Source organism: Camelus dromedarius, chromosome 4, assembly GCF_036321535.1.
Source record: "Camelus dromedarius isolate mCamDro1 chromosome 4, mCamDro1.pat, whole genome shotgun sequence".
NCBI lineage: Eukaryota > Metazoa > Chordata > Mammalia > Artiodactyla > Camelidae > Camelus > Camelus dromedarius.
The window spans coordinates 43479124-43491400 of NC_087439.1; the positions used below are offsets into that span (position 1 = coordinate 43479124).

At 41.1% G+C, this 12277-nt stretch overlaps 1 protein-coding gene across 1 annotated transcript in view; it reads left to right on the top strand.

The window, feature by feature from the left end:
• B3GALT1 (beta-1,3-galactosyltransferase 1) overlaps positions 1-12277 on the top strand; it is a 515937-nt gene that overhangs the window by 482472 nt on the left and 21188 nt on the right. The window contains exons 4-7 of the mRNA XM_064484882.1: positions 67-139; positions 2667-8657; positions 8830-9768; positions 11203-12170. Coding sequence (XP_064340952.1) covers positions 2896-3876 — 981 coding nt within the window. The 5' untranslated portion in view covers positions 67-139; positions 2667-2895 and the 3' untranslated portion in view covers positions 3877-8657; positions 8830-9768; positions 11203-12170. The remainder of the gene's footprint in view (positions 1-66; positions 140-2666; positions 8658-8829; positions 9769-11202; positions 12171-12277) is intronic.

A 12277-nucleotide genomic window follows, 5' to 3' on the forward strand; every position in this document is an offset into this window, starting at 1 on the left:
TGTGTATAAATACATACACCTTATTTATACTCTCACCTGTTTCTCTTATGTTCCCCCTTCTTTTAGCTTTTTTAAAATTCCCCAGGTCCCTGTGTTTATGGAGTCCCTTCTCCGAGAAAATCATACAGAAAGATATCAGGTAAGACCAATTTTCACTTACTCTTCTGGGGCATAGAAATGTGGGAGATAGATGTCCTTAAAAATGAAAGAATGAATTGCTATTGAAATCAACAGACAGGATTGGGGAAGGTAAAATCCTCCTTTACACCCTTTAGATTGCAAAGAGGGGTAACCAGCTACTCAGCTCAGAACAGTTTCTGGGTGCCACTCACCATCTGGCCCCAGCCATCTTGCTAGCCCCAGCCCTCACCACCCCATCGCCTTGTTCTCTTCCTTTAGTTTGTAGTCGAGGCACACAGCAGGCGCTCTCATTTTATGCCTTTGTATATGCTGTTCCTTCTGCCTAGAATGCCTGACCCTTGTCAGATAACGCCTCGATGTCCTTGGAGATTCCACTCAAATAACTTTTTGAACTTTCCATGGCTTCTTCCCCACGGCAGCCTCACTGTTTGGCTCCAGGATGGGATGGAGGAGTGGGATTCACGCGGTCTATGAGAACAGTGCCCTTTGGAGCTGTGCTGTGCACAGTCTGCAGTGCTGTACCTAGTTCTCCCATACCCTGTCCACCAGCCCACCTCTCCTATGTACTACATGAGCCACATGATGGAAAACTGTATGCTACTGTTTAGTCACTCACTTGAAGTCTTTCCTCCTAGACTGTGAGTTCCTTGAGGAGGTGTATGGATTCTATATCTTTTTCCAATACTTGGCACACACCATTGGCCCCTCATTGATAGCCTGATGAGCGATTACAGAAGAGAACTTGACAGTACCCTCTTCCAGGTGATACTTTTGGGGAGTCCCTCAACAGCTCAGTAATAGGTGGTTCACAGTTCAGTAGGAAAGTATGAAAGGTGACCAGTGCTGTGTGATGATAAAGGTAGGCTTATAACAATCAAATACTAGGCCTGGACAATGATGGAGAAAGTTTGGTTTCTGGTACCACCTTGAGACTTACTCACATCCCTTTGGAGTTCAGATGGGGTCAGTGTAGATCCCAAGGGGAGCACCTTCCTAAGCTGTCCATTGCTGATTTCACTCACTTACTGTTTGAAGTTTCAAAGCTTGCTGCACATCACTTCCTTCTTTTTATCAGCTTTAATGCACCTTCAAGCAGAAATTCCCTCCAGAAGGCCACGGATACTGGAGCTTAAATTTAGAGAGTACTTAATATGGGTTGGATGAAGGCCTGACTGTGCCCAGAGTCATGCTGCTTGAAGCCATTCTAATACGCATTTACTTAGGACCATGACTACGCTGAGTTATTTATTGCTGGTCTCATATGGATCATACATTCACAGTCAGCTCTTGGCCTAGTCAAGATGATGTGTGTTATCTCTGCTGTTACTCATCATGTCTTTTCATTTCATTATGACTGTTACACTTGGAAGCCTGATTTTCGAGCTATAATCCCAGTTGCAGTCTTTCAACACAGTGTGTACATTTAAGCACATCGTTGTCTTCAAGAGCAGACTTTGTTGAAATTGATACCCATTATCTGCTACCTCTGTCTTCCAAGACTACCTAACTACGTTTTAATCTAACTAGGAAGGAAGAGAGAATTTTTTACATGAATGGCTCTTGTAACCTGGCAAAACCATACCAGTTTTTTTAACTGGCATGACAGCAGCTGAAGTTCTAGAAAGGATTAGGATTGTGAAGGACAGCTTTTTAATATGAACACCAGTGAAAGGGCTCTGTCATGTCTCCGTTGGATTTGTGGCCCCCAAGCTCAATTGTCTCTCCTTTATACTCCTGCTGTGTTTATAGGCAAATGTAACTAAGTAAAAGGAATTAAAAGTGAACAGTAAAATTTCATCAAGGGAACATAAGGGTGAATTGTTGAAAACCACAAAAAGCAATACCATTTAGGTCAGCTCCAAAATGAATGCTGTCGGCTGTCTGAAGGACACTGGGGCCGAGGTCTCCATGCGTGAGGGCTAAGGATATTCTATACGAAGAGTCATAGAAAACTGATAATTAGGAACTAACAACTGTGAGAGCCAAAGTAAGGGGAGAGTGAGGAAAAGGTGGGAATTACTTCTAAGTCAGAGCCAAGGGAGACCACTTCAGTGAAGATTTCCAGTGGTGATCAACACAGTTCCCAGTACGGGGCTAGAGAAAGCAAGGAGAGGTGGGGGCTGATTAGATCATCAGAGCCAAGCAAACAAAACCTTAGACTTGGGAAAAACGGAAGATATGTGGCTGTGAGACTCTACTGGTTGAAAGAAGACTTTAGAGTCGGAAAATATTCAACTGCAAAGAAGGCCTCTTGTGAAGAGGGGGAGCTTTTTTAAAATGACAGATACTCAGTTTACTTCGTGTTCATCTAGAGCTTACAGTCCACGTGTTAATTGGGTAGGAATATCCACAAACAACGTCTGTCAAGGGAAGAAAAGGTAGGAGGGTTGTATCGGGGAGATTTCAGTACTGATGGAAATGAATGTTTATTTTAATCAGCTTGGGTAATTCTCTGACCCTTGTGTTTATTTGAGGATGCAAAATGACTAAATCTGAACGACAACTGTACTTTATTGATTTTGCAGAGTTAAGTGGAAGATTTATGAGGCACGGGAACTTCCATCAGGTTTGGGAGAAAGTAGAGTCAATGCAGAGATGCCAGACGGCTACTGAGCCCCATGGACAGTCCCACCCTCACACTTCTCCATCAAACTTTAAGCTTTACTAGTAATATGCTGCCTTTGCAAAATGAAAAGAAACTAATGCCAAGAAGGCATATTCTTCAATATTGGGAATAGACGTGCTCTCAAGACAATGGCTTCCAAGGTCTCCTGTTTGTATGTTTTGACAGTTGTGTGCTGGGCCAGTGCTCTCTGGTACTTGAGTGTAACTCGCCCTACTTCTTCCTACACTGGCTCCAAGCCGTTCAGCCATCTGACCGTGGCCAGGAAAAACTTCACCTTTGGCAACATAAGAACTCGACCTATAAACCCACATTCTTTTGAATTTCTTATAAACGAGCCCAACAAATGTGAGAAAAGCATTCCTTTCCTTGTTATCCTCATCAGCACCACCCATAAAGAATTTGATGCCCGCCAAGCGATCCGAGAGACGTGGGGGGATGAGAACAACTTTAAAGGGATCAAGATAGCCACGCTCTTCCTCCTGGGCAAGAATGCTGACCCTGTTCTCAATCAGATGGTTGAACAAGAGAGCCAGATCTTTCACGACATCATCGTGGAGGACTTCATTGATTCCTACCATAACCTTACCCTCAAAACATTAATGGGGATGAGATGGGTGGCCACTTTTTGTTCAAAAGCCAAGTATGTCATGAAAACAGACAGTGACATTTTTGTAAACATGGACAACCTGATTTATAAACTGCTAAAACCCTCCACCAAACCAAGACGGAGGTATTTTACTGGCTACGTCATCAACGGAGGGCCAATCCGGGACGTCCGCAGTAAGTGGTATATGCCCAGGGATTTGTACCCGGACAGTAACTACCCACCGTTCTGCTCGGGGACCGGCTATATCTTCTCAGCTGATGTGGCTGAGCTCATTTACAAGACCTCACTCCACACAAGGCTGCTCCACCTTGAAGATGTATACGTGGGACTGTGTCTTCGCAAGCTGGGCATACATCCTTTCCAGAACAGTGGCTTCAATCACTGGAAAATGGCCTACAGTTTGTGTAGGTACCGCCGAGTTATCACCGTGCATCAGATCTCACCAGAAGAAATGCACAGAATCTGGAATGACATGTCAAGCAAGAAACATCTCAGATGTTAGGATTTTTACTGGTGTAAATACATTTCTTTTCTTTTTTAAGAAATGAGGCCTAGGGTGTAGGTGTTTTACAGGTGTCACCAGGGGAAGTGAACTGGTGAAGGGGTTTTGTAAAAAGTGCTTTTCTTCCCACTGCTAGTTCCTTTCTTGGATTACCAATCTACAAATGTTAAGCTCTGGTCAGAGAAATAATACATGAGTTAAAAGGGCCAGATTTCATTCTCAGGTCCTAAGGTATTGCATTTATCTCAAAAAGCAACTTCCTAACAACCACTACAATTTACATACTGTACATCTGAGATCAAAAATCTGGTTCTGGGAAACTGGCACTCACGGTAATGTCTTCATATCATCTCTGCAAAAGGAAATAAATAAGTAAATAACACTTTTTAAAAAATAATTCAGACATAATGCACAGTCAGGGAGACACACTGGATGTGATTATTAATATTATGTGTGCTGTTTCATTGAATTTTTACCTGTATTACCATGGAATGTATACAGTATTTGTAGTTCCATCAAGAAATGAACTTAGTGCTGGCAGGAAGGCTGCAGTTAAATAAATGGGAATTTAAACTTGAGAATCAAATCTTCTCTATGTTCGGAAGACAACTCTGCTTGCTCATCCAAGAATTAAACCTAGTCAGCGGGTGGAATGTATATAAAATGCTACTTAACAAAATAAACAGGAGATTTTTTTTTTTTTTTTTGGCTCTTTCAGAACAAACATAACCCGGTGCCTCCAAGGAGACTTTGCCAAACGTAATCTCACCTGCTTTCCCTCCATACCATGTTGCTAAACACATTGGAAAGTTTCTGGCTCAAGCAGGCACATGTGTAGAAGTAAGTTGATAGGAGGCCAAAAGAACAATAAATACCATGGAGAAAATACAAATTTATACATGCATTATAATTAACACAAACTCAGCACTGGCGTAAGGTGCACCTTCTGTACATTTGCAAAGCACGTGAGAAAATATTTTAATGGGTAGCAATGTTATTGAAGGATTTAGCCCTACTGTTGATAGATATAATCTCTCCAACATCCAAAACAGCCAAGTATCTCTAACGGTGATGCTGTTCGGGGGTGTTCTGGAAGCTCTGTGATTGAGGTTTACGGAAAGGAAGGATGGATAAGTTTGGGTTCACATTCTTGATGCCATCCCATGGGTCACGTGAGCAGGCATCCTCACCTGGCTGTGCTTCACTCTGCTCACTTATAAAAAGGTTGGGAAAAACACCTACCTCACAGGTGCTGTGAGAGCAAATCGCATTTGCTAAGTATTTTGAGATCCTTAGTTTCAAAGGTGCTACTTAATGCAACGTATCCTGCATTATGCTAAATGCTAAAATAATCGCATAATCACAGTGATGGCCACTAGGAGTAGTAACACCATCTTAATGTAAAATCGGCCAAAATAAAGATCAGATATGAATTATTAGTGCACCTGATTCTTCTAAGATTTTGACTTTTCCTTGAGTATGCTGGGTATTTGGGTAGGCTTCAATTTCTCTGTCATTTCTTCTGGTTTCAACGAGTCAGTTATTACTTCAGTGCGTTGCCTTGCTATCCCAGGGTGCTGAAAGGGAAAGCAGCTGCCTTTCTTTGGGGAGGAGCCTCTGGCTGGGGGTCCATTGCAGTCACTGAAGCACATGCTTTGCAAAATGTATCACATCAACTTAGATCTCAGGAAACATTTGATCTGAATTCTCAGTAAGAGCTTTGAGGACTGGTAGAACTAGTCTGCCTCTAGCAGAAGACTAGACACTTGGCTAAGCCCTACACCACACATTTCTACTATTCATTATAAAACTTCTGTTTCTTTTCATTCAAAGAAAACTCCACAACTGAAAAAGCATACTCTTTTTTTTAACCTGACTTTTGCAAGCTCCCCTAGCAGTTGATAGCAAACATGCAGACCAAATGTACAAATGGAAGTCATGGTTTATTTCTTGAAAACACTGGATGTCTTCTCTCCAGCCCAAGAGAACCCAATAGGAGACAGGCCTTCCTGTCCCTTAACTCATCTTCATCTCAAGTCAGCAGGACTGCTGGGTTTGATTAGAAAACAGCATTAGGTAGCCCGGGGAGAGATGGATCCGCACAAGGCGAGCCACCCTCCAACCCCCAACCCTCAACTGCTGTGAGTCCCAATCACTGGGAAAGTCTCATGACTTTGAACTTGGTTCGCCCGTCAAGCGTGTAGTTGAATCAAGCCTCAGTCTCATACCAACATCTTGCATTTACCTTATGCTCAGTCAAGGCACCTTCAGTGTCGAGGAATTGCACATTATTAGCATTGTATGTGTACATCTGTGAATTATTTTATGTGTGTGTGTGAGTACATTATGAATAGAGCCCTAATCTTTAAAAGGAGCAAAAATCAGAAAATCATGTCTTAAAGGACTGTTTCCTAACTTTTTTATGCTAAGTAGTACCCACGTGATGAACATGTAAATATTCATTGAAGACCATGTGTATATATTTTAAAGGCACTTTTTTTTCTCCTCAGCTGTACGTATAGCTAGAATCTGCTTGCTATGGACATTTTTCTTCTGCATGGAGCTTGGTGAGACAAAGCCATTTGTCCTGTGTTTCAATAGCCTAAAGCATGTTTACCCTTTGTTTTTGGAATGTTCCAGAAATGGTTAAGTCAAGTAATCAGGAAAAAGCTCTAATTTTCTACTGTTGTTAGTTTTATGACACTGGCCAAATGATGGTTTCAATTCTTTGTGAAGCTATTTTTTAATTTATGATCAATTTCTTTGACATAAAATGGTGTTTCACACAGCATTGTACCAGAAGTCATTCAGACAGTGTCTACAAAAACCTTCTGACTGTCCCCCCACCTGTTTTTTCTTCATTTTGCATTGGATAACAAAAAGTATTAATAACTCATGTCTCTACTCTTAAATCTCCATTTAAAATTTTATTTTTGGAAAAAAAACTTTTGATCTTTGGTGGCTAGTTTGTGTGGCTTTGTGTCTTCTGATATTGGAGCAAATGCAGGTTTCAATATATATTATTGTATTTTTAAATAACCAGAATCAAAAAGTGAAGATCATTTTCAATTTGGAATAAATTCAGAAGAACAAAACCCCTTTGCATGATATGATGTGGGGAGAAGAAACTCTTTACAGAGAAGCTAAGGAAGGAGTTTTTTCAATCAAATCTCTTCTATCAAAAGACAATGGAATATTTACATAAAGCATCTGGGATTCATTTTCTATCTTTCCTAATAAGTGGGTTTAGTGGGGGAATTGATTATGTCATTTCTTCTGTAAAGGTGAAGACAGTTTTTATAAGCAACAAAGTACTTGTGAATGAAAGAAGTAATTTACTAGAAACACTTGTGGATGATAATTGACATTTAGGTATATCATTATATATGAATGATTGTATTTATGTATTTATTTGTCAGAATTGTACATACTCTTTCAACAAACGTAATTGTCTGTAAAAATGCACTCTTCAGGTTTGTAGGACTCCTTAGGGTTACGTGGGTTGCCAATCCAGCTGCTAATCAGAATACTATTTTTTGTATCAATGTTATAAAACTGAAAAATGACAAATAGATGCAGAAAATGTCTCTACTTTCAGTTTCTTCACCTTCCTCGTGAAATGTAAACTGTTGATTGGAAGCACGATGCTAATGTATAAGCCCATCTGTCATGAGGAAGACTATGGTTCCATAAAGCTGATTTTTTTAAACCTTTGGGACAAATAAACAGAAGGAGAACATATTTTCCACTTTGCTTCTTTTCTGAAAGTGTCTTTGGTGAGAGTTGATCACTGAAATGAGCCGATGTCCTGTCGTATTTTAACCTTCCCTACAACCTCAGTACAGGTGACAGTTCAAATCATTTGGAGCTTGTCCACAAGAGCCCAGGGCAACTTAACAGTCAACTCAGAGATAACTTGGTCTAGTGAACCATGGGCTACTCCAAGAGTTATGAAATTATTATTTCCCTTGCCCCTTGGCGACCTCACGGAAGTCTGTGACCAATTCTATAGGTGGAATATGCCAACAAATTCCAATCCAGAGAGCGTTATACTGATAATGTGCTTGATGCATTAGGACATGTCACATCTAAAGCAAAGCTGTCATTCTTATGTTTCAGCCACAGAGAGCCTTTGGAATATTGCATGCTCTTTTAAAAATTTGATGGGGAACCAGGAAAGTGCTGTTCAGGCGTTCTTCACCTGTAGACGCTGATGCCTGACCTTGCAAGCTAGAGACTAATAGCTGTTTCAGAGACAAAAGTTCCTGATCTAGCTAAATACGTCTTCACTGTTTAACAGAAATCTAACTTGGGATTTTCTGCCCTGTGCCTTGGCGCTCAAAAAGGTGAAGTCTATCGGGTAAGCTGAAATGCGAGCAAATGAAATATGTAGATCTGTATTCAGTGTGACTTTTTAAAAGGACCAGTGTCAAGCACGGTGTTCTAAAAGTATGGCCTCAGACCAGGAGCATCGGTGTCAGGTGAGAATTGGTTAGAAATGCAAATTCTTGGGCCCCACCAGAAACTTGGGGGTGTGGCTCGGCAGTGTATTTAACAAGCTCTTTAGATGATTCTGATGCACCCTAAGGCTGCGAACACTGATGAAGAGCAGGAGCTGGCAAACTGCACTCTGCGTGCGAACCGCATCGAGCCTGCCGCCCACAAGCTGAGAATGGATTGGTGATGAACATTTGCAGTGACTCGAGGATGGGAGACACATTGAACTCCAGTGAAGCAAAATGTTACCCCAACAGGAAGGACTCTGCTTTTCTCATTAGTAGGTATGTATCGCAAAAAAAAAAATTGTCTCAATTATTATTTTATTATGTTTTAATCCTATCAATACAGGAACTGCCAAAGTTTGTTTCTTGTTATATAAGTACTTTTCTCTATCTTCAAACTTTGCCTCTTGGCCTGCAAACCTTAAAATATTTATTAACTGGTCCTTTACAGGAAAAGTTTGCTGACCTCTGACTTAGAGAAACAAGAAAACATCTGATAAGGGTGCTGCATACGAATTCCTCCAGTTGTAAATGAGCAGTCACATCAGTAAAGCATACTGGAATGGTCTCTGTGCAGCCAGGGAAGTGACAATGGAGTCCTGATCATGAATTGCATTAAAAACCAACAGCTGCATATATTTTAAAAATATTTCCCTTTTCTCGTTCAGAGTGATTTTTTAAAATTGTAAAAGCTTGATTTTAATTGTAACAATTACCCAAAGCTTAATTAATATATTGCTTAAAGATGTGTGGGTACCGGACCTAAGAGGGTGGGTTTCATATAGCTTGATTATCATAATTACAAGCATTCTATTTTCTCATTTACTTAATTGATTGTCATAGCTTTCCAGATGAATTCATGCTGCTGGAAGAGAATTGAATACATTTCTGAGAGGGGGGATAATACCCAGAAATGGGGCTGTTTAAAAAAGCGAAGTGTCCCAGAATATAACCCATGTGAGCATGAAAAATTGCCCTTGATAATATCTCCTTACCTCTTTGCTGGTTAAAATAGGCATTTTCGTGAGATGAGAGAGAAATGAAAGAAAAAGTGTTATTGATTCAGCTACATCTATAATAACCCTGGCCCCACTGTCTCTTCATCAGAGGTGCCCAGCGCTCAAGAAACATTTTCCATTTAGTTTTCCTTATAGAATCTATTAGTCTGGGACATTATGTCGACTATTTGTTATGCCTTTTGCAATGACCTCAGTCCTCACCTGGAGGGAGCGTGGCATGAGAGGTGATTTATTCTCTCTCTCAGGTTTATTCCAGAACGTTTACTCAGCAGTGGCTGCTTGAAACGGCAGGCTGGGCACACTTACGTGTGGCGGCTTTGTGATGAAGACTGTCTCTCAGCAGAGACAAGGATGACCTCATCTAGCATGAGGTGAGGAAAAAGAAAACATGGGAGACCTTCTCCCATTTCAGTGCCTTAAATTTTCAGTGTCCGCCCCTCTGTTTTACCGTTGTCTTTGTTGTTGTTTAACCCAAACAATAGCCCTTATGGGGGAGATGCTGCTCTACCTCAGTTGACAGATTAGGAAACTGAGGCAGCAGAGAATTTTTTTTCATTTACAGGGTGAATTCAGGTCCCCTGGCTCTGAAAGTCATGTTCTTAACCAGTACAGCAAGCTGCCTTTTACAGAGTAAGGACATATACACCCACACCCATCCTATGGAACTCAGTGTCATTATTTTAATTTTTAAATTTGTTTTCCAGAGTGGAACTCCCTCCTTTTTTAATAAGTTACGATTTACATGCTTTAAATTCACCCTTTTAAAGTGTAGAGGTCTGTGAGTTTTGACAAATACATACATCCGGGGAACCACCTCCATTGTCAAGATAGAGAACAGTTCTAGAATCTCCCCTCCCAAATTCCCTCATGCACCTTTGTAATCAGTCCCCTTCTCCGCCCTCCAGCAATCACTGATCTCTTCCCAAACTTCTGTTTTACATGAGGTTTGCATTTTATTCAGGTAGCCGTCACATACAATGTTTAATGTTAAAAATAGGGCTCTTTGGATAACACATTATGACAACTTAGTATAAAGAAAAGGAAAAACCTGAAAAGGAAGAGAAGAGAAAAAGACAGAAAAAAAAAATTTAATAATTAAGCAACATGAAAGCACAGGTAAAAGATGCAAACATTTTTAAATAAGCCACCAGTGATTCAAGAATATCCAAATCTAATGAATATTAATCAGAAGACAAGTCACATTCTATAATCCCACTCTGATTCAGCCCACCTCACTAGGAACCTTCAGAGAGCCTCCATCTTTCCGAGCTCACACACACATTTCTGTGGGGTAGAAAGAACGATCTGTAAGTTCAATTATACTCTTTCCCCTCTTGGAAGCCAGGGATTCCCTGGAGAGGCATCCATCACTGGCGAGCTCGTTAAAAAGGCAAGCCCTCTCCGCACTCGGGGATTTGATTTGTCTCAAACCGCACTCAGACGAGCTCCACTTCCGTACCTGCCCAGGCTTCCTTCCTATTGGTTTTCAACATAAGTTAGTTCACATTTCCTTTAGGAAAAGATAACTTCACAACCACAAGCTTCTCTTCACACTTTATGGACAGAAATATCTGCGTTAACTTGCTACGCATGCCATTGGTAACAATATGCCCTTCGGTCCGAGAGGCCGTCCAAGCTCAGGCAGCCTGGCTGTGGGAGCGGAGCAGGAAGGCTGGCGTGAAGGCCGTGGACCCTCCCCATCAAAGCTGCTCAGGCTGGAACGTGCCTGGTAATTACCTGGGACTCTTGTTAAAATGCAGATTGAGAGTTTGGGGTATGATCTAAGGTTCTGATTTTCTTACAAGCTTTCAGGTGATGCTGATGCAGCTTGTTCGTGGACGCCCTTAGTGTAAGTGTGGCCTAATCATCGTCTCAGAATGTGACCATTCAGATTAGCAGTCTGACCTCTTGAGGAACAACAATTAGGGTGGGGAAAAAAGAAGCTTTTTTTGGCATGAAATCAGAAACAAGGTGGTCCCTCCTAGATAAAGAACCCAGTATTTATTATTGGTACCACTTTGGAATTGAGGAATCCAGGGGTCAAAGTAAGTGCCTTTTCCAGGATCAAAAAATTGATAACCAGAAAGAGTATTCAAACCCTAGTTCTTTTGACTGGAGTCCAAATGCTTTTTTTCCATTATATCATACTATTCTCCATTCCATTTGTAATTTTGGAAACAAAATAGGGGGAAACCCTGGTTTTAAAGGTTAGAAGTAACATTATATCCAAGACCAAATGGGCAGTCAGTGCTTGAAGTAATAAACAAGCTTGGAAAGTCAGCATGAAAAAAAAACAATTCAGAGTCCAGGTACTCAGCCCAAAGAGTATGCAGATAGCTGGGAAAATGGCCTCAGAATCTAGGCAAGAGTCAAAGAAATAGGTTCAAAGCATCCATCAGAATTACTTAGTATTAAAAAACAGAACCAGATTTTTCGGGCAGGAACGCTCCTTCAGGAGTCCTTATAACTGCCATGCGCTGGGTTGGCTACAGGCTCCTCAGAGGGAGGGCGGTGCCTCTACTTTGAATCTGGAAGTAACCTAGGTCAGATGCAGCCACAAATAAATGTTTTTCAACAAGAACACAAAGAACACTTTGCAAAGGCTTTGCATATGCTTTTTTATTTCCAAGTCAAACAAAAGGAGGCGAAAATGACTCTAAAGTAACAAAGGAGAAGAAACAATGAGAACTGTAAGAGGAGACCAGGGCAAAGAGCAGGAAGAAAGGGAGGTCCGAGAACAGAAAGCAGTGATTCAAGTGAGACAGAAAATGAGGTAAGAGCCACACCTGTTTTCATTTGAGGTTGATCAATGCCTCTTTACTTTTGCTACCGTGAAAGGTATCTACGTGTCACAGATTTCATCCATTGTCCGTCAAATTC